General features: G+C 36.1%; 1 protein-coding gene across 9 annotated transcripts in view; it reads right to left on the reverse strand.

Moving 5' to 3' along the window:
• Positions 1 to 24,164, reverse strand: part of ANKRD42 (ankyrin repeat domain 42) — an 88,861-nt gene that overhangs the window by 45,548 nt on the left and 19,149 nt on the right. For 7 of the 9 annotated variants that reach the window (XM_035704217.2, XM_025419480.3, XM_025419485.3 and 4 more), the window contains exons 6-9: positions 13,815 to 14,015; positions 9,541 to 9,666; positions 5,506 to 5,611; positions 1,891 to 2,063 (exon numbers count right to left, since the gene is read on the reverse strand). In XM_035704217.2, coding sequence (XP_035560110.1) covers positions 1,891 to 2,063; positions 5,506 to 5,611; positions 9,541 to 9,666; positions 13,815 to 14,015 — 606 coding nt within the window. Of the gene's footprint in view, positions 1 to 1,604; positions 1,764 to 1,890; positions 2,064 to 5,505; positions 5,612 to 9,540; positions 9,667 to 13,814; positions 14,016 to 24,164 lie in introns of those variants that run through there. The other 2 variants (XM_049098829.1, XM_025419482.3) reach the window with 2 other exon arrangements.

The raw sequence follows: 24,164 nt of genomic DNA on the forward strand, positions 1-24,164 counted from the left end.
AAAAAGACACTATATATTAAATTATACTTCAATTGCAAAATGTAAAAACAGAATCCACAATGAGATACCACTTCATACTCACTAGAATAACTTTAATCAATCAGAAAAACAATAACAAGTATTGGCAAGGATGTGGAAAAACTGGAACCCTCAAGCATTCCATCGTTGGTAGGAATGTTAAATGATGCAGCCACTTTGGAAAACAACTTAGAAGTTCCTCAGAAGGTTAAACATAGAGTTACCAAATGACTCAGCAATTCCAACTAATGCCTAGGTATATACCCAAGAGAAATGAAAATATACATTCACACAAAAACATGTATATGAATGTTCACAGCAACATTATTTACAATAGCCAAATTGTACAATCTGTATATAATCTATACAAACAGAAAATGGATTAGCAGTTGCTTAGTAATAGGGTTTGAGGGGAAAGAAGAAAGTAGGTAATAGGGAATGGTTACTAATGAATGTGGGGTTTCTTTTAAGTGATGGCAATATTTTAAAAGTGTTATAGCAATGGTTGTACATTCTGTGAATATACTAAAAAACATCAAACTATGTACCTTAAATGGGTAAATTGAATGGCATGTGAATTATGTATCTCAGCAAAGCTCTTAAGGGTGTCTGAGTGGCTCAACTGGTTAAGTGTCCAACTTCTGATTTTGGTTCAGGCCATAATCTCAGGGTTGTGGGATTAAGATGCAATGTGGCTCATTCCTTTGGTGGGCGCAGAGCCTGCTTAAGATTCACTCCCTCTCCTTTTGCCCCTCCCCCCATTCTAAAACTAAGTAAATAAGTCTCTTTAAAATAAAGCTATCTGGAAATTCGGAAGGGATCATTAACTCTGAGCATCACTATAGGGTGATCTCAGTGGGCTATTTGTTGGAAGCCTCTGGTATCAGCATCTTCGGGTCTTTCCTTGCTTGCATTCGCTGGCAAAGAGGCTTTCACCATTCCCTGGAGAGTAATGATCTACTTGACAATGTTCTGGGAACTCTTACGAATTTTTTTTACTTCCTCGTTCATCTGTCCTCTCCCTCTGCCTCTCCCCTCTACGCATGCTCTCTCTCAAATAAATAAATCTTAGAAATTAATTAACTACTTAATGTGCTTGAGGTTCTGTCTCTTCCTCTCCCTCTATCTCTCCTAACCCCATTAAATAATTACTTACTTAATTAATCAGGCCATCCTTCAAAAATAGTCCAAATTCCACTTGTGAAAAGCCTTCCCTGCAACTCTAACCCTGAGTGAACAGTCTTTTTTAAACTCTGACCTATTAGCCCAGGCCAAGAATCTAAGAGTCAATCTTGATTATTCTCATTTTCCAACACCTCAGATTCAAATCTATGAGCAAATCCTCCGTTCTTTTTTTTCTTAAGATTTTTTTTTTTTTTTTGAGAGAGAGAGAGAGAGAAAGAACACTCAGTGGGCACACATGGGGTGAGGAGAGGCAGAGGGAGAGAAAGAGACAGAATCTCAAGCACATTCCATGGGGCTCAATCCCACAACCCTGAGATCATATGTACAACAATGTCTGGCACACAGTAGACACTCAATAGATATTTGCTATTATTCGCTGCAAAAATAATTTGCCAACTAACCGTGGAAATCCTTGAGATGTTTACTTCCCTGTTCCCTATGACGCACTTAAGTAATTTTTCCTTCTATGTAACTTTTTCCTCCTTGCAAGACAGAGATCATGTCTTATATTCCTTATGTGTAAAAACCCCTAGTACAAACATTTGTACTAGTCTGGTTCCCTGAAAACAGATCAAAATATTTTAGTCTGCAGATGGTAAATGTCTTTAGAATAATTTCCAGATTTGTGGTAAAAACTGGCTATGGTATTTCTTAAACAGTAAATCACAACAGAGTTGGCACACTTACTTCTAGCATCTGTCTTATCCGACTCACTGAGACATAAATCATCCTTGGCATCAGTGCTTCCCTCAACACCATGTCTTAAAAAAAACTTTATATCATTTTCATCAATTTCATTATCATCAATGTCATACTTCTGTAGCCCCTCTAATAGCTTCACGGCCGCTAAATGGGCAAACCTGTAGAAAAGAACAAGTAATTAACAAGATCCACAATCTTCTTCAAATTCAAACTTCAGGGTACCTGGGTGGCTCAGTGATTGAGCTTCTGCCCTCAGCTCAGGGCATGATCCTGGGGTCCCAGGATAGAGTCCCACATTGGGCTCCCCGGAGGGAGCCTGCTTCTCCCTCAGCCGGTATCTCTGCCTCTCTCTGTGTGCCTTTCCTGAATAAATTAAACCTTTAAAAAAAAATTCAAAGTGCACTCTGCACTTAATTTAGTGAATTACATTCTGTAAGTATGCCACCAACCCATCTACCCATAAAGAAGCAAAATTGTACCTGAAGTCAATTATACCTGTAATTCTTTGAGCTACATCCAGCTCAAACAGTTACTGGACACTAAGGGCAAATAGTCATGCTAAAATCTAAAAATAAAATCTGTTCCATAATTTTTATTGGCAAAAATCCAACTGTGAGAGGAGACCTGAAGTCAAAAGATTATGGGAGGGGCCCCTAGACAGAGCTGCTCAACTGAAAAGAAAGCCAGAACCACCCTACTTGTTACCTATATTTACTACCTTTTATGATGGCCTGTTTTAGATAGCAGAAATAGTTCTTGCTCCAGTTTTAAGGTTAGCTATAACTCTAGGCACCATAATTTTCATCTTTCCTTAACTCAAAATACTTGGCATGGCTTTGAAATTTATTGAAAAAGTAGTGACTTTTCCATCCACGTTTTCTATTTTCTTTGATCTTTCCCACAACTCTATGAAGCTTCCAATAATATATGCTTGGTTTTGGAGCTGATGTTATGATTGCATGTAATCTGCAGTTTCCTCACAGGCTGTGAAATGTTTAATGTTTTTTCTTATGATACAGAGAAATACTCATTAAACACAAAATCTCAAATCCTATTTTTTTCACATACTTATATAACTACATGCACACATATATCCTTGTTTTTCACCAGGTATTATAATTTTTTAAAGACACAGTAATAAACATTTTAGATAGTTTTAAGGTTAATAGAATTAATTATCTCTACTACTAGAGTAAAATTTAACAGCTGTCATTTATGATTACTTCCTTTATGCCAGATTCATAGTGTTTCTATATCACTACATGCATTTTGGTGCATGAATTACAAAAATTCTAATAGGTATATAGTAGAATCTCATTGTGGTTCTAATTTGCATTTTCCTAATGAAAATGACTGTGAGCATTTTTTCATATACACATTTGCCATCTGTACGTTTTCCTGTGGTGAATAAACAAAATCAAATGCTGGCAAGATAAGAAACAAAAGAAACTCTCATCCACTGCTGGTGAGAATGCAAATTGGTATGGTCACTTTCAAAGACACTTTGGCAATTTCTTATAAAGTTACACATATTCTTAGCATATGACCCAGTGATCCTACTCCTAAGTATTTATCCAAGTGAACTGAGAACATGTTCACACAAAAAACTGTATGTGAATGTTTATAACAGCTTTGTGCAGAATCACCATAAAATAGATATAATCAAGATGTCCTTCAACAGGTTACTGAATTATCAAACTATCGAATACTATGGAATTCTACATCCAATGGAATAGTACTCTGTAATAAGAAGGAATGAGCTACCAATACACATGGAAGAATCTCATGTGTCATTATGCTGAGTGAAACAAGCCAGATATATGAGTATGTACTATATGATTCTATTTATATAAAACTCTAAGAAATGCAAACTAATGTACAGTGACAGAAAGCAGATCAGCATTTGCTTGGGAAAGGGAAGTGGAAAGCAGTGGAAGAGATTACAAAGGAGGCTCAAGGAGACTTTGGAGAATGATGGATATGTTCACCATCTTGATGGTGGTAATGGTTTCACAGGCATATACATAGGTCAGAATTCATCAATTTGTACTATACAAATATGTGTACTTTGTCATACAGCAATTAAACCTTGATAAAGCTGTTTTCCAAAATAAAAAGAAAGTGGGCCTGAGTTGATAATGATCCTAGGTATGTAGTACCATGCTCCAAGGCTTCAAAGAAATCCCTCAAAAATTTTAAGGAATGTGAACTCATAAAAATTGCAGAGCAATTCAATGAATGATTAGCATTGAATGATTAGCATCCTGTCAGGCCTCATTTGCAACTTTTAGCCCACATTCCTACTTTAGATTCAAGCAGTTCTGAACCCCATACAGTTCTTCAAACATACAAAGTATTATTTTACAACTCTTCCTCCTTCAATCATCAGCATAAATGTTGCTCCCTCCAAAAAAAAAAATTTTCCTGACCTCTGTATAAATTGTCTCCCTTCAGTTTTCCTCATATCTTTCACTATCATCTGTATTAACATTTCTCCCCCAAAACTTTCAAATAGGAAGACCACTTTTTCTCCATGTTCTTACTATATCTTTTGTAACACATGTTCAATGATAATAATAATAATTATGTATGTACAGTGTCTCTTTACAAGATTGTAAACCTGGGGGCAAAAACTGTTTTTTTTCATCTTTGTAATCTTAACATTAAGCATACCAGTAGGGATACACTAAGTATATAGGAAGCTAAATGAAAAATAGCCAAATAAGGGGAACCTGGGTGGCTCAGTAGGTTAAGCATCTGCCTCCGGCTCAGGTCATGATCTCAGGGTCCTGGGATTGAGCCCTACATCAGGCTCCCTGCTCAGCTTCACCCCAAACCCATGTTAGATAAAATCTTTATTAAAACAATAACAACAACAACCAAATGAACAAATGGATGAGCTAAATTTTCCTTGAGCAGGATATGCTCAAAAATAAGTGTTATATGTAATTTAAACGTAAATACCAAAATTTGTTTCAAAACCTGTATGACTCCTTTTGATTACTCCTTTTAATCACATAGTATTTCTCAACAGGTACAAGCATTTAGGTGAAACAATTCTTCATTCTGTATCCCTGTTCTTTTTTTAAAAAAGAGGTTTTATTTATTTATTCATGAGAGACACAGAGAGAGAGGCAGAGACATAGGCAGAGGGAGAAACAGGCTCCCTATGGGGAGCCCAATGCAGGACTCAATCCTGAGACCCAGGGATCATGCCCTGAGCTGAAGGCAGAAATTTAACCACTGAGCCACCCAAGTGCCCCTGCACCCCTGTTCTAAGCACTGTAGAATGTTTAGCATTCCTGGACCTGAAGTTACTATGTATCAGTGATGGTCTCCACTCATTGTGACACTCCTCCACACATTTCCAAATTCCCTCCCCAGCCTCTCAAGGGGAAATTAATATTTCCCAGTTGAAAACCATTACTTTAGTGAGAAGAGTTGATATGTCATCAAAGGTCAATTCAGCTTGAAAAGTGTCATCCCATCAGCATTTGATGGAATCGTATAATTCCATTAAATCCTCAGAGTTTTCTGAGTGTAAGAGAGTATATACAAAATTTTAAAAACAAAAGAAAGTAGTAAAGCAGATAGGGATACCTCTTAGCCACATCACTGGGTTTCTCCCCTGCTTTGTTGGTAATATTACTGTCTGCTCCCATTTTAATCATCCACTGCAAACACTCTATGTGGCCTTGTCCAGCAGCTGTTAAAAAAAAAAAAAAAAAAAAAACAGAAAATACAAAAAGTTATTATTAGTAACAACTGTCTAAAATCTCACAGTCCCATTAGAGAGTAGTTTCATAAATAGTGATCCTTGTAATAACCAACAAATTTGGGCAGATATTATCAGCTGTTAATTTGTGTATTCATTAGACAAACATTTAAGCAAAAATCTACTGTGCTCAACTCCTACACAGAGGACCTTACACACAGATATAAAAGTTGAAGCTTGAAGAGGTTATTTAATATCACACAGCACGCAAATAATGGCTTGAAAATATAATCTAGGCTTTCTCAATCCTTATCCAGTGTTCATCTGCTGCTACCTATAGCTGCTGACTAATCTTGCAGCTGACCAGAATGTGAGTGCAATCCAAGCCCGGGGCCCACATTGACTTTGAAAATCTTGTGTCATCTTATGTAAACAGGTTATCCTTCTGATTCTCACAACTCAAAATTATAGGCCCCCCACTTATTATCATCTGAACTGTTTACCACCTTTTTCTAGATCTTGTCCTTAACACATGTACCCAGGATTAATTTTCACCTCCACAACTTTGTTTATGTGTCTTCTCGCCTAGTTCCCAGGGCTCAACTACATGTTCATCTACCTTCTATCCATCCTTGTAGATCCATTTGAAGATTCAGGGGAACTGCGGGGGGGGGGGGGGGGAACCTTAACAGACTTAAAAGATTTCACTTTAGATGCAGTAGATAGTGAGCCTGGAGGACTGTCTCACACTGTCTATATGGTGCTGACATCTGATTGCTGCTAAATATAAGTGCCTCTGTAAAATGAATCAAAGACAAGAAATATTTGGTATGTCCCTAGTTTCTCAAAAAGTGAATCCACCTCCAAAACTGGCAACAGAGAAAAGAAGACACAAAGTCTGATACAGTGACAAAATAACCCCCTCATGTCTGTTACTATAAGGGTTCTTCTACCCTTCTCTAGTTCACTCAGAGCCATCTGTCAAACTCAGTTGGCCCCTGAAAATCCTGGGCTTTCTTGCTCTCTCCTACAGCAAATCCAAAACCAGTTAACCAAAAAACAGTACACGATTATAAGATTTCCCAGACCCCTAGAAATAACCTCACTTTAGACAGAAACAGCAACATATTCCATCTTTAAGAGTTACAAAATGGTGTTTATGAATCACAGATAATTGTTTTATAAGATAGAATGAGCTTAACTAAACACTTCCATTTTATTACACAAGTAATCTTTACAAAGGGGGGAGCAGAAGCTAAGTAATTTCTCTAAAATGAAATACAATAAAAGGAATTTTACTCAAGATCCTTATTGTACATTCATTAGGCTATGTTAATTTGATCTATGTTTTTTAGAAAACAGATAAAATCATGCAGTGACTAGAAATTTTTAAGAAATTTAACAATCCTCAAATGACTAATAAGAATGCCTCAATGATAGACACCACAGCTTATTTACGGAATCAAATTCAAAATTAAAGAAAAATAAACAGATTAATCAATGTGGGAAATGTGAATTAAGTTATAAGGAGACATTAACTTTTATTTACCCAATTTGGATATAATCTAAACATAAAGATGTTTGTCAGGAATGGCAAATGTACACCAAACGCTCCTCCCCCCACTTGTAGCCACTTATCACAGCCTCCCAACCCCCACCACACTCCCTGATTCACCCCTGGCCCTAGGAGTCCTCAACAGACCGACTGACAAGACAAGGGGTGAAGGACAAACACTTCTGGTTACTCAGTTTCACCCTCCCATCTCACAGTGGCTGCATCCCCAACACCCTATTGTTACACATCAAGCCTTTTTTTTTTTTTTATTGGAGTTCAATTTGCCAACATATAGCATGACACCCAGTGCTCATCCCATCAAGTGCCCCCCTCAATGCCCGTCACCCAGTCACCCCCCGCCCACCTCCCCTTCCACCACCCCTAGTTCATTTACCAGAGTTAGGAGTCTTTCATGTTCTGTCTCCCTTTCTGATATTTCCCACTCATTTTTTCTCCTTTCCCCTTTATTCCCTTTCACTATTTTTTATATTCCCCAAATGAATGAGACCACATAATGTTTGTCCTTCTCCAATTGACTTATTTCACTCAGCATTAATACCCTCTAGTTCCATCCACGTCGAAGCAAATGGTATTTGTCGTTTCTAATGGCTGAGTAATATTCCATTGTATACATTGACCACATCTTTATCCATTCATCTTTTGATGGACACCGAGGCTCCTTCCACAGTTTGGCTATTGTGGACATTGCTGCTATAAACATCGGGGTGCAGCCACTCTGGAAAACTGTGTGGAGGTTCCTCAAAGAGTTAAAAATAGATCTGCCCTACGACCCAGCAATTGCACTGCTGGGGATTCACCCCAAAGATACAGATGCAGTGAAACGCCGGGACACCTGCATCAAGCCCTTTAGAACATTCTTCCAGATTCCTCATTTCAATCTTTTGTCCAGTAGTGAAGAAATGACTGAGAAAGGCTGAAAACTAGCCATCAATGAAAACTTCATCCTTCCTGTGAAGATGCATTATAAATACCATGTCACACTTATCTTTGCTACAGTGTCTAATAATGCTCCACATACACATTAGTAACAAAAAGTGGTCATACCTAGGATATGAAATGGGGGCTTTGCTTCAGGACACCACGTTTTAAAAAATATATATACAGTGTACATTTTAAGTTCCCTGCCCATTCACAAATCCCATGGTGAAGAGCCAAACCCACAGACAGCCAGCTCAGATAGAGGAGTAAGATTATCCAAGTCTAGGACAGTGTTTGCCAAAATGGGAATTTCTCTGAGTATAAGAGGAATCCCCTCTGCATTCCCCTTCTTCTTATTCCACCTAACCTCTCTCTTATAAAACTACTGGTATACATGATGTTTAGATTCTATACTGAAGTTTATGAATTAAACCAGCTTTAATCATTAAACTAAGAACCTAACCAACGGGAACATAATCTGTGATTGGGCCCATCAGAAGTTATTGATAAAATAAAATCTAAATCAAACACATAATGCATTAACTACCCTACTGTCTTTTTACTCTAAACCGTTTTTGGTTTTGGGGGGTTTTTTTTTGTTTGTTTTTTCTCCCAACAAGGAGGTGACAATTTGACAAAGTCTGATTAAAAAAGTAAAAAAGGTAATTAATATTTTAGAATTCCACACAGAAGGAAGGAGAGAATGCAGAGAATAGTGGTGGACATCTTGAAAATATGTGTGGGTTTTTTGTTTTTTTTTTAAGATTTTATTTATTTATTCATGAGAGACACACACAGAGAGAGACAGAGACACAGGCAGAGGGAGAAGGAGGCTCCATGCAAGGAGCCCGACGCGGGACTCAATCCTGGGACTCCAGGATCAGGCCCTGAGCCAAAGGCAGATGAGCCACCCAGGTATCCCTTGAAAATATGTTTAAATCTAATGTTCATTGATATTTCTATGGAAGTAAAAACATTTTTGCAGAGTACAAGAAAAAAGAAAATTCTGCTTTACCTTTTTTTCCAAACTCTGCTATACCTTTTTTTCAAATTCTGCTATACCTTTTTTTCAAATTCTGCTATACCTTTTTCATGCTTTAGCAAGAATAGATCATTTATAGTCCGAAGAAATAGTAGTCCTAAGAAACTTCTCCAGCAGTGAATTTGGATATCTTAATATGTCAATGCCATAAGAGAATTTCCATTCGAATTACTCTAAATATGATAGTGAATTTCTAGCATCATAAAAGGAGTAACACATTAAACTGAAAATTAAGTATTCTGTGTACCATATAAGGTAGACTGATATCCCTTAGGGTATTAGGAAAACTTTCACATTTTCACATGTTTCTGAGGGATAATTTTATTAAAGGTAAATAACAGTAATTGTGTCAGAACTGAAAATGAAACAGGAATCATAACTCACCTTTATGCATAAGAGTTGATCCATTATTATCACGTTCATTAATGTTAATTACTCCATCTTCTATTAATTTCTTAAGCATTTCCAAATCACCCTTAAAGGCAGCTACATGACCTGGAAACGCTAAGGCTAGGAATAAAAATTCAGCATTTCAGTAAACACATGAGTTCATTTGTTTTCCCTACCTTAAGCAGTCACATTTCAGATTTCAATATTAACTCAATTATGATGTGATATTGGAATTAGTTCGATTGATGCAATGACAAGTAATAAAATGAGAATCATAAAATAAGATTATTATTAATTGCATGGCCCTTTCTCCCTGCAAGACCTCAAACATGCCAAGAGTAGTACTGTACCAGAACTATTCTTAGCAATATTCCACTCTCCCTCAGACCACCACAAAACACAAGAAGATGGTCATTTTCAATCCCTTATATAAAGACATAATTGGTTTAAATTCCTACATTTGCACAGACCACTCTCCTCTGTTTGCACGGAAACGAAGAAAGCAAAATTAACAGGAAGCAGATAAAGTATATGTAAACAAATACATATACATAAACACATGCCTATGTAAATGTACCTGACCTAAGTGCCTAACTATAAATACTTAATAAAATGTTTTTAAAGATGACTTCATATATTAACCCCTTCCTGAATCCAGACGTGGTAGTAAGCACTTATAAGGAATGCCTCATCATAACCCTCTTAACAACTCTGAGATATAGTTATTCTCATTTTTAAATGTGGAAAGGAAAGAGAATAGCCAAACAGTATTTTTAAAGATTTATTTATTTTAGAGAGACGGCACAGTGGGAAGAGGCAGAGGGAGAGGAAAAGTCTGAGGCAGACTCTGTGCTATGTGCAGAGCTCAAAAGCTCAATCTCACGACCCCAAGATCATGAACTGAGCTGAAGCCAAGAGTTGGGCACTTAACTGCACCACTGAGGCAACCCTCCAAGGAGTATTTTTAAAAGAACAAAGTTGGAGACTTACACTACTTGTTTTTAAGTCTTACTATAAAGCTACAGTAATCAAGGCAGTTGCAGTATTGGCAAATAAACATATATATCAGTAAGACAGTACGCAGAGGCCAGAAATACACCCATACATATACAGGCAATTGATTTTTTACAACGTTGACAAAATATATCAATGAAGAAAGGGAAGCTTTTCCAAAAAACTGGTGCTAAGACAAGTAGATATATGTAGGGGAAAAAAAAAAAAACAATGTTTTTAAATAAACACTTTATTTCACTCAAAATTCCAGATAAAATTTAACTTGATATAGATCAAAGATCTGAATTAAAAAGCCAAAACTGAAAAACTTCTGGGAAACTACAGAAGAACATCTTGGACAAGTATTTCACAGATAGGACACACAAAAAATGACCTGTAGAAAAGATTGATAAATTGTACTTTATCAAAATTTAAGACTTTTGTTCTTTGAAAGATACTGCCAAGGGGCACCTGGATGGCTCAGGGAGTTAAGCAGCCAACTCCTAATTTCAGCTCAGGTCATTATCTCAGGGTCATGTGATCAAGCCCTGTGTGTCAGACAGCTTCACATTGAGCACGGAACCCGCTTAAGATTCTCTCTCCCTTCTTTCTCTGCCCCTCTCTTGCTACTCCTGAGCTCAATCTCTCTAAAATAAATAAAATTCAAAATTTTATATATTTTATATATAAACTATAAAAAGAAAGATACTGCAAAGAAACCAGGCAAGCTTCAGAAAGGGAGAAAATATATGCCGTAACATATAACTAACAAAACCTAAAGAACTGTCAAAAGTCAGTAAAGAGTAGACATACAACTCAATTAAAAAATGGGCAAAAGAATTAAACAGACACCTCATAAAAGATACACAAATGCTCTTTTGAAAAGATGCTCAATATCGTTCGTTTTCAGGGAAATATAGATTAAAACCACACAGTAAGATAACACTACTCACCCATAGAACAGTTAATAAAACAGACTATATCAAGTGTTAGCAATTCCATGGAGCAAATGGAATTCTCATACACATAAGTGGTGATGTAAAGCCATACAACTACTTTAGAAAATAATTACACAACTTTTTTTTTTTTTTTTTTTTTTTTTTTTTTTTTTTAAGTAGGCTTCATGCCTAGCATGGAGCCCAGTTTGGGGCTTGAACTCATGACCTGATATTAATACCTAGGCTGAGATCAAGAGCCAGATACTTAACTGACTGAGCCACCTGAGTGCTCCAGTTACACAACTTCTTAAAGTTAAACATAAACCCACCATACACTCCACTCCTCTGTATTTACCAAGAGAACTGCAAACATATATGTAAATGTTCAGAGCAGCTTTATTAATAATAGCCCAAAACTGGTAATAATCCAATGTTCATCAGCAGGTGAGCTGGTTTAAAACAAAATAAAACAAAGTATATCCATATAATGGAATTTTATTTAGCAATAAAAATGAATATACATAATATACATATGTATATTAATAGAATCTCAAAATGGTTCTATTAGAAAATTCAAATTAATCTACAGTGACAGAAAGCAAGTAAGTGGTTGTGTGCAGCCAGGCTAAAAGTAAGGGTAACTACAAGGGGATATTAAAAATATTTCAAAATATATATATATATATATTTCAGAGGTGATGGAAATGTTTTGTATCTTGATTGTGATATTTTCAAAATACATCAAAACTCACCAAACTGCACACTAAATGAATACAGTTTATTATATATAAACCATACTTTAATAAAATTGATTCTAGGGGTGTCTGGGTGGCTCAGTTGTTTCACTGTCAGACTCTTGACTGCGGCTCAGGTCATGATCTCACAGTCCTGAGATTGAGCCCCAGGTCTGGCTCCATGCTCAGTAAGGAGTCTGCTTCAGGAATGTCTCCCTCTCCCTTAGCCCCTCCCCCTGCTCATGCTCACTTGCTCTCTCTCTCTCTAAAATAAATAAATAAATTCCCACCAAACATAAAGAGTGTAAACTCCTACAACTACTCTGATGAAGAATATAGCAATCCCTATTTATACTGAAGATGGGCAGATCCCACCAAGTAAACTGCACACCTATTTACCCAAGCAGAGCTCTCAGCTCTCAGTCTTCAGAGAAGATAGGCAGTACCTCAAGAAGCCACATCCATCAATCCCAGTGTGCCATACAAATATTGTCTACATGGGCTATGTGTTAAAAAGGTACTAAAGCACTTCTCTGTAGAATCTCTTGTATGTATGGAGACACATACAAGAATATCCATGACAACACTGACTGTAATAGTGAAAAACAATCTAAATATCAAATTGGAAAATGAATAATGATTTTCGTAAAATGCAAAACTATACCAACATTTAAAAAGAATAAACTAGGATACTTCCATCAACCTAATAAATCTCAAAAACATAGTATTTTGTGGAAAAAGTAAGGAATAAAAGAATGCATCTTGTTTTACACCATTTTCATAAGATTTTAAAAGAAGTTTCAAAGACTGCTAGTTGTCCACAAAAACGGTCTTCCTTCAATAGTAAGGGAGTTGTAGCTGAGGTGAGTCTTCTCAGCAAGGTACTGAATCCTCCAGGCTTCCTCACAGCTAATATGCCCATGTGACTTAACTTTTGCCAATGCAATGTTAGCAAAAGTGATGAGTACTTATTAGGCCTTGAAAATCTTATAGTCTTGCTCCCTCCCCCCACCTCCTGTTATATTCTCTACAACCAAAGAAAGCTAGTGGGGAAAAAAAAGCCAGTTACTGAATGACTGCACAGCACAGATTCACTCTTCAACCTGAGCTGTCATATAAATCACTAAGCCACTGAATTTTAGGTCATTTTAGTCTATTACTTCAAAAACACACAATAGTGTATATTTTTGTGGTACATATACACTAAATATAAAACCTGTAGAATGGAATTATAAATCCAAAACAATAGTTACCTCTGAGAAGGAAGACAAAGAAATGAGTGATATTAAAGAGACAGAACCAAAAATAATAATAATAGAACCAAGAAGCTTTAAATCTATAATATTTTATTCTTAAATCAGTGGCATAGAGAATGTTCATTACATTAATCTCTATATATTTCTGCCTAAAATACTTTATAATAAAGAAAAACTGAATGAATTATAAGCAACATATTTATATAACTACAATGGACAATTATAGTACTATATTTAATTAAATGGACAATTATAAGTAACATATTTAAATGTAACATTTGCCCTATAATTTCTTTTTATTCCACTTACTCATTAAATGCTAAAACATTTCAGGGCTTATTACTTACTTTCCTGATCTCTCGGATCACTTTGTTCATACTCAGCCCCTTGGATAAACTGCAAAATGTTCTGCTTAAAGAACCTCTGGGCCAGATCCAATACATTTTCTCCATTATCATTGAAGGCTTTTAAAGCTTGTGTTATACTGTTCATTCTACTGAGTAGGAATTTAAAGCAGTGAAGGTGACCTTCCATGGCTGCTAAGTGAACTATAGGTGAGAGAGAAAAAAAAAAAAAATTTTTAAATTGATGATAAAGTAACTTGAAGAAAGAAATAACAACACTGGCTCTCGTTCTCACAGGAAGATGACTGTCCCTTTCCTATATAACAGGAAAATACGGGATCCCTGGGTGGCGCAGCGGTTTGGCGCCTGCCTTTGGCCCGGGTTGTGATCCTGGAGACCCGGGATCGAATCCCACGTCGGGCTCCCGGTGCATGGAGCCTGCTTCACCCTCTGCCTATGTCTCTGCTTCTCTCTCTCTCTCTGTGTGACTATCATAAATAAATAAAAAATATTAAAAAAAAAAAAAACAGGAAAATACTCTGAGAAAGGTAACACCTTTTTTTCCGAGCCTACAAGTCTTTACTCGACCTTCAGGTCATGCCAAAGCAACATACTAAATGATTAAAGAGTTACACATACTGTGAATGTACAGACACCAGAGGAGAGACACCAAATAGAAGGCCCCAGAAATTTTCTTGAAAAGTGAAATCTCAACTATGCATCTTATAATTACATGAGAAAATACTTGTTATGTAAGATAAATAATAGGTAATTTTTTTTTTTTTAACGTTTTGGAAAAAAGTGCAAAAAACAAACCAGGTCACCATGAAAATATGAGTGTTATTTTTATCACTATGGATTTTGTCACTTTTCCATATACATTGATTCTTTTTATTTAAAACAGAAGACTAGATCAAAACTGCAGACAAAGCACACACACTACCTCACCATTTCTATTCTCAATCCTTGAAAATAGAAAAGATATATTTATTTTATTTATTTATTTTTTATTTATGATAGTCACAGAGAGAGAGAGAGAGGCAGAGACACAGGCAGAGGGAGAAGCAGGCTCCATGCACCGGGAGCCCGACGTGGGATTCGATCCCGGGTCTTCAGGATCGCACCCTGGGCCAAAGGCAGGCGCCAAACCGCTGTGCCACCCAGGGATCCCAGAAAAGATATTTTTGAAGCCAAAAAAGACTAGAAAAACAAACAAGAACATCAAGAACACACAACAAATTTTAAGGAAGCCCTGAAAGAAAACATAACTGAATCAGACTAAAGGAGAGCCACAACCCAAAATCTGCAAAAAAATTGGAATGCTTCTGGGGTATCACAAGTTTAGAGGCAGTGATTACAAAGAAAAAGGGAGCCTTCACACCTCTGGAGAAGTGACTATTTGGGAAACAACAACCCAATCAACATACAAACCTTGCCTCTGGAGGAGTAGGGCAGTGCCTAAGTGACCAGTATAATGCAGGAGAAACAAGATGTAATAATACCTAAAAGAAAAGCTGCAGGCACACACCACTCTACACTTTCTCAGATGAACCTAAAAAAAAAAAATTAAAACTCCCCATAAAACTTGAGATTCTTCCAACAGCTCATTCATCATATATCCACTTAAGTCTTACAGACATTGTGAACTTAACATAATAAAAACAACTCCTCATCGCTCTTGCATACCTTTTCCTTACATAGTTTCCCCCATCTTACTTAGTAGGAACTCACTCTTCTCCATGTAGCTCATGCCCAAAACCCTGGAGCCATCCTTGACTCCTTTCTGTCACTCTCAACACCTTCATGAATCAGCAAATTTTATTGGCTCTATCTTTAAAGAATATACTGACCCCAATTACTTCTCACTATCTTTGTTGTCTCTGCTCTGCTCCAACCAAATAGCAGCATTAAATTATTGCATCAGGCTCCCAACTGCTATATTTCTACCCTTGCTATCCCTATACCCACACTGCAATCTATTACAAACAAAACAGAGAAAATGTTCTTAAATGTAGTCAGATCATGTCACTGCTATGCTCAAAATCTTTCAATGGCTCATGTTACCCTGACCTCATGATCTATTACTTACTCTCTCACTTCTGTTCTAACCATACTGACTCACTGTTACTCAAATACACTCCTGCCTCACAAACTTTAACTTGCTGTTATCTCTTCCTGAAATACTCTTTCCCTGTGATGGTCACAAGACCTGTTCCCTCAACTGCTTCAGTCTTTATCCAATTATCACTTCCCCAGGGAAGTCTTACCTGACCATCCTATTTTAAATTTCTTCCTCTTTAACATTCTACTCCCTTCTCTGATTTTATTCATACACATATCCCTACTTAATCTTAATTTATATTCTTTTGATTATTGTCTCTGTCCCCACCAACACCACCGCCGTATGAAGGCAGGGACTTTGTCTGTTTTATTTGGTGTGACATCCCTAGCACCAAGAAGAGGGAATGACACATAATAAATACTCAGTAAATAAATGCTGAATTAGTAATTTAAGATAGAGATTTGAATACAAGCAGTCTAGTACTGAAGCCACATTCTTCACCTCTATATTATACTATTAAAAATTAGGGACACCTGGGTGGCTCAGCGGTTGAACATCTGCTTTCAGCTCAAGGCATGATCCCGGGTCTAGGGATAGAGTCCCTCAATGGGCTCCCCGTGGCAAGCCTGCTTCTCCCTCTGCCTAGGTCTCTGCCTCTCTTTGTGTCTCTCATGAATAAGTAAAAAAAAAAAAAAAAAAAAAAAAAAAAAAAAAACACTAAAAATAAATAATAAAAAATAAAAATTATATTCTATATGGTCATAAAAAATTATACATTTTTTTAAGATTTTATTTATTTATTCATTCATGAGAGACAGAGAGAAAGAGAGGCAGAGACACAGGCAGAGGGAGAAGCAGGCTCCATACAGGGAGCCCGACGTGGGACTCAATCCTGGGTCTCCAGGATCACACCCTGCGGCCCTAACTGCTAAGCCACCCGGGCTGCCCAAAAATTATACATGTTTTAAGAAATAAAAGTTGGATTTTTTTTAATGAGCAGGCAGAAAGACTTAAAAATGATTAGACATATTTAATAAAGAATCAAATAAGAATGAAATTGCCCCCTACCATGTGTTACAGAAAAGTCAACTCCAAGTGGACTGGAAATCCAAATGAGAAGATAAAATAATAAAATTTCTTGACTATAAAAGAATGTCTTCATGATCAAAGAGTATGGAAAGACTTTTTTAACAGGATTCAGAAAGGGCTAACCATAAAGGAAGAGTTTATTAAACTTGACTACACTACAGTTAAAACTTCTATCATCAAAAGATATCTGAAAAGAATAAAAAGGCAAGCCATAGAATGGATAAGATATTTAAATAAAAGAGATATGTGCAACATCTAAGTGACAGAAAGCTTGTATCTAGGTTACATAAAGACTCCTACAATTAATTTTTTAAAAAGCAAGAAAACAATAAAAAATAGGCAAAATATGTGAACTAGTACTGCACAAAAGAAAATAGCCAGGAGTACCTGGTTGGCTGTCAAAAGATCATGCAACTCTTGAATTCAGGTTATGAGTTCAAGCCTCACACTGGGTATAAGTGTTACTTAAAAAATAAATATATTGTTAAATAAGAAAAACAACAGTAAACATTTTTTAAAAAGAAGAAATAAGATGGCCATTAAGCATACGAAATAATTTTTATAATACTGATCAATAATTATTTTAAATGTAGATAAACTATTAAATACTCCAAAAAACACAGGGTGAGTGAATGGATAAAAAAACAAGACCACCAAAAAAAAAAAAAAAAAAACACAAGACCACCTATATGCTGCCTATAAGAAACTCATTTCAGACCTAAAGACACATACAGACTGAAAGGAAAAGATGGAAAAAGATACTTCACACACTATTGGAGGTAGGGGGACAAAAGAGCTGGAGTAGAAATACTTTCACCAGACAAAATAGACTTTAAAACAAAGACTAATATTACTCAGCCATTAGAAACGATAAATACCCACCATTTGCTTCGACGTGGATGGAACTGGAGGGTATTATGCTGAGTGAAATAAGTCAATTGGAGAAAGACAAACATTATATGGTCTCATTCATTTGGGGAATATAAAAAATAGTGAAAGGGAATAAAGGGGAAAGGAGAGAAAATGAGTGAAAATATCAGTGAGAGTGACAAAACATGAAAGACACCTAACTCTGGGAAACAAACAAGGGGTAGTGGAAAGGGAGGTGGGCAGGGGGTTGGGGTGACTGGGTGATGGGCACTGAGGGGGGCACTTGGCAGGATGAGCACTGGGTGTTATGCTAGATGTTGGCAAATTGAACTCCAATTTAAAAAAATAAATAAAAATTAAAAAAAAAACAAAGACTATACAATAAACAAACGACACTACATAATGATAAATACTAATGCAATAAGAGAATTTAACAACTGTAAATATCTACACACCCAACACTGGAGCACCTAAATACATAAAGCAAATAGAACAGACTTAAAGGGAGAAATTGATAGTAATACAATAATAGAATGGGACTTTAAAACCTCACATCAATGGATAGATCAACCAATAAGGGAATAGTGGCTTTGAACAACAGATTAGACGAGATGGACTTAACAGATACATATAGAATATTCCACCCCAAAACAGCAGAATACTCATTTACTTCAAGTGCACATGAACATTCCCCAGGACAGATCAGGTTTGGCCACAAATCTCAATATAAATTTAAGAAGATAGAAATCATATTAATTATCTCTTCCAACTACAATAGTATAAAACTAGAAATCAAGCACAAGAAAAAAATGGAAAACACCACAAATATGTGGAGGCTAAACAGTATGCTCCTAAACAACCAATGGATCAACAAATAAATCAAAAAGGAAATTAAAATACACATGAAGACAACAGAAAATTGAAAGCAAAATCTTTGGGATGCTCCAAAAGCAGTTCTAAGAGGAGTGTTTATAGGGATATAGGCCTTCCTCAAGAAACAAGAAAAATCTCAATCTAAAGCTACACCTAAAGGAACTAGAAAAAGAATAACAAAGCCCAAAGTCTGCAGAAGGAAATAATAAAGATGAAAGAAGAAATGAATGAAAGAGAGACTAAAAAGTAACAATTGTAATAATAAGAAAAGATTAATGAAACCTAACAGCTAGTTCTCTGAATAAAACTGATAAACCTTTAACCACACTCATCAAGAAAGAGAGAACTCAAAATCAGAAACCACATGGTAAAGGGGCACCTGACTGGCTTAGTCATTAGAGCACATGACTCTTGATCTCAGGGTTATGAGTTCAAGCCCCATGTTCAGTGTAGAGATTACTTAAAAATTTTTAAAAGCTTTTTAAAAATGAGGGGCACCTGGGTGGATCAGTGGTTGAGAGTCTGCCTTTGGCTCAGGGTCCTGGGATCAAGTCCTACAACAGGCTCCCTGTAGGGAGCCTGCTTCTCCCTCTACCTATGTCTCTGTCTCCCTCTCTGTGTCTCTCATGAATAAATAAATAAAATCTTTAAAAAATAGGGGATCCCTGGGTGGCTCAGCGGTTTAGCACCTGCCTTCGGCCCCGGGCGTGATCCTGGAGTCCTGAGATCGAGTCCCATGTCGGGCTCCTGCATGGGGCCTGCTTCTCCCTCTGCCTATGTCTCTGCCTCTCTCTCTCTCTCTCTCTCTTTCTCTGCGTGTCTCTCATGAATAAATAAATAAAATCTTAAAAAATATATTTTAAAAATATATTTTTAAAGATGAAATGAGAGAAATAACAACTGACAGCACAGATATAAAAATTGTATGAATGACTATGAAAAATTATATGTCAAATAATTGAAGAACCTAGAAAAAAAGGATAAATTCCTAGAAATATAAAACATTCCAGAACTAAATCAGGAAGAAATAAAAAATTTGAACACACTATTTACTAGTAAAAAATTGAACTGGTAATCAAAAACAAAACTCCCAACATGGGGATCCCTGGGTGGCTCAGTGGTTTAGCACCTGCCTTTGGCCTGGGGTGTGGTCCTGGAGTCCCGGGATTGAGTCCTACATCGGGCTCCCTGCATGGAGCCTGCTTCTCCCTCTGCCTGTGTCTCTGCCTCTCTCTCTCTCTCTCTCTCTCTCTCTCATGAGTCAATAAATAAAATCTTAAAAAAAAAAAAAAAAAACTCCCAACAAAAAAATGTCCAGGATTAGATGGATTTACAAGAAAGGAAGAGTTAACATCTATTCTCCTCATAATATTCCAAAATATAGTAGAGGAAGAAAAACTTCCAAATTCATTCTTCGAGGCCAGCATTATCCTGATACCAAAACCAAAGACACTATAAAAAGAACTACAGGCCTGTATCTCTGATAAACATAGACAAAAAATTCTCAACAAAATATTAGGAAATTGAAATCAATAATTCATTGAAAAGCTCATTCACCACAATAAAATGGGATTTATTCTAGGGAGGAAGGATGGTCCAAAATTTGCAAATCCATCAATGTGAAACATAACATTAATAGGAGGGAGGATAAAAATGATAAGATCATTTCACTAGATATAGAAAAAGCATTTGACAAAATACAACATCCATTCATGATAAAAACTCTCATCACATAGGTGGAATAGAAACATCTCAACCTAATAAAAGCCATATATGACATATCCACATCCAAAATCATACTCAATGCTGAAAAACTAAGAGCTTTTCCTCTAGATCAGGAAGAAAACCAAGAATGTCCACTTTCACCACTTTAATTCAACATACTACTTGAAGTCCTAACTACAGCAATCAGACAAGAAAAATAAAAGGCATCTAACTCAGTACGGAAGTAAAACTGTCATTATTTGCAGATGACATGATACTACACATAAAGAAAACCCTAAAGACTCCACCAAAACACTATTAGAATAAAGTTAGTAAAACTGCAGGATACAAAATATACAGCAATCAGTTGCATTTCTATACACCAATAATGAAGCAGCAGAAATAATAGAAAACAATTTCATCTACAATTGCACCAAAAAGGATACCTAGGAATAAATTTAACCAACGAAATGAAAGACTTTTACTCCGAAACCGTAAGATGTCAGTGAAAGAAACTGAAGATGACACAAACAAATGGAAAAATAGGCTCATGGACTGGAAAAATTAATATTGGTAAAATGTTCATACTACCCAAAGCAAACTACAGACTCAATGCAATCTCTATCAAAATAACCAACAGAAAAAATAATCCTAAAATTTGAATAGAACCACAAAAAAAAAAAAAGTAGCTGAAGTAATCTTGCAAAAGAAGAACAAAGCTAGAGATATCACAATCCCAAAGTTCAAGAACAACTACAAAGCTACAGCAATAAAAACAATATGGTAACAGCACAAAACAGACACACAGATCAATGGAACAGAAGAGAGAGCCCAGAAAGAAATCCACAATTACACAACTAATCTATGACAAAGGAGGCAAGAATACACAACAGGGAAAAGACAATCTCTTCAAAAATTGCACTAAGAAAATTGGACAGCCACAGACAAAAAGATATAACTAGATCACTTTTTTACACCATATACAAAAATAAACTCAAAATGGATTAAAGAACTAAATGTGAGACCTGAAATCATAAAATTCCTAAAAGAGGGCAGCCTGGGTGGCTCAGCGAGTTACCGCTGCCTTCAGCCCAGGGCGTGGTCCTGGAGTCCTGGGATCGAGTCCCACGTCGGACTCCCTGCATGGAACCTGCTTCTTCCCTCTGCCTGTCTCTCTCTCTACCTCTGCCCCTCTCTCTCGCTCTCTCTCATTCTCTCTCTCTGTGTGTCTCTCACAAATAAATAAACAAATCTTTTTTAAAAAAATCTTTAAAATTAAAAAAAAAAACTCCTAAAAGAAAACACAGGCAGTAATCTCTTCAACTCGGGCCTTAGCAACATATTTATGGATATATCTCATGGGCAAAAATAAAATATAAAAAATAAAATAAAATAAAATAAAATAAAATAAAATAAAATATAAAATAAATAAAATAAAATAATAAAATAAAATAATAAAATAAATAAAATAAAATAAAATAAAATAAAATAAAATAAAATAAAATAAGTGGGACTATACCAAAATAAAAAGCTTTTGCACAGCAAAGGAAACCATCAACAAAACAAAAAGCAACCTACTGAATGGATGAAGATATCTACAAATGATATCCAGTAAGGGTTTAATTAACCAAAATATATAAAGAATTTATACAACTCAACACTAAAAACACAAATAAATCAATTAAAAATGGGCAGATCTGAATAGACATTTTCCAAAGAAGACGTACAGATGGCCAACAGACACATGAAAAGATGCTCAACATTACTCATCATCAGGGAAATGCAAATCAAAACCACAATGAGATATCACCTCATACCAGTCAAAATGGCTAGTGTCAAAAGTAAAAAGAAATAAGTTTTGGAGAGAATGTGAAGAAAAGAGACCTCTCATGTACTGTTGGTACAAATCTAAATTGGCACAACTACTATGGAAAACAGAGGTTTGGGGGTTTGGTTTTTTTTTTTTTTTTTTTAGAAACCAAAAAAATGAAAAATAAAAATGCCATATGATCCAGTAATTCCACTACTAGGTATTTATCCAAAGAAAATGAAAACACTAATTCTAAAAAATATATGCACCGCTAGGTTTATTGCAGCCTTATTTTCAATAGCCAAGATATGGAAATAATCTAAGTGTCCATAGACAAATGAATGGATATAGAAGTGGTATATAAATATATATAGATATATACGCACAATGGGATATTATTCAGCCATAAAAAGAATGATATCTTGCCATCTTCAACAAAATGGATGGAACTAGAGTATTTTGTTTTTTTGTTTTTTGTTTTGTTTTGTTTTGTTTTTTGGAACTAGAGTATTTTGCTAAGTAATATCAGTCAGAGAAAGATAACACATGATGTCCCTTATGTGTGAAATCTGAAAGACAAAACAGGAAAGAAAAAAAAGACAGACTCATAACTACAGAGAATAATATGGTGCTAGGGAGAAGGGTTGAAGGGATGGGAGAAAGAGGTAAAGGAGATTAAGAGATACAAACTTCCAGTTACAAAATAAGTCATGGAAATTAAAACTATAGCATAGGAAATATAGTCAATAATATTATAATAATGTATGGTGACAGATGATACTTATCATGGTAAATACTGGTAATATATGGAATTGTCAAATCAATATGCTATACACCTGAAACTAATAAAATACATATGTCAATCATACCTCAATTAAAAAAAGGGTGGGGAGAGACAGGTACAAACTTCCAGAAAAAAATGGTGTTCTAAATAATTAATCACGGGATCCCTGGGTGGCGCAGTGGTTTGGCGCCTGCCTTTGGCCCAGGGCGCGATCCTGGAGACCCGGGATCGAATCCCACGTCAGGCTCCCGGTGCATGGAACCTGCTTCTCCCTCTGCCTGTGTCTCTGCCTCCCTCTCTCTCTCTCTGTAACTATCATAAAAATAAATAAATAAATAAATAAATAAATAAATAAATAAATAAATAAATAAATAAATAATCAAAGAAAATGTTAATTAAAACCACAATGAAGGGCAGCCCCGGTGGCGCAGCTGTTTAGCCCGCGGCGTGATCCTGGAGACCTGGGATAAGGTCCCATGTCGGGCTCCCTGCATGGGGTCTGCTCTCCCTCTGCCTGTGTCTCTGCCTCTCTCTCGCGCGCGCTCTGTATCTCTCATGAGTAAATAAAATAAAATCTTTAAAAAAAAAATTTTTAATAAAAGGAAATAAAACCACAATGAAGTATTACACCCAAAAGAATGAATAAAACAAAACAAAAAAAAATTTAAAAGCAAAACATTAATTTCCAAATATACAAAAATTAAGAGTTCTTACCAACACATCTTTACTTTATGAACAGTAAAGGGTGTATTCCAGAAAGAAGCAAAACAATCCCAGACAGTAGTGTAAAGGGATGGAAGATGAGGCCAAGGAGGTAGGTAAGAGCCAAATTAGGAATATATAGCATGCCAAGCTAAGAAATCAGAGCTCCATAGCAATGTAGGGAGTTTTTAGGTGACAAAATGATTTGATCAAACCTGTTCATATCATTCTGTCTGGATGGTCCCTTCATTTGTTTGCTACTTAAGATTCTTTTAAGACATAATTCAAGAATTATTTTTAATAATCATCACTCCATTCTCACTATGATCTATCCCTCTTCCAAATTTCTACAGCACCTCTTGGAAGAAGACAGGGTGTTTAGAGTATAGGTCTCAATTGGCCAGCTAATCACAGCCTAGCCAACTGCAGTTGGCAAATTAACCCAAATACACTAGTGTC

Source organism: Canis lupus, chromosome 21, assembly GCF_003254725.2.
Source record: "Canis lupus dingo isolate Sandy chromosome 21, ASM325472v2, whole genome shotgun sequence".
NCBI lineage: Eukaryota > Metazoa > Chordata > Mammalia > Carnivora > Canidae > Canis > Canis lupus.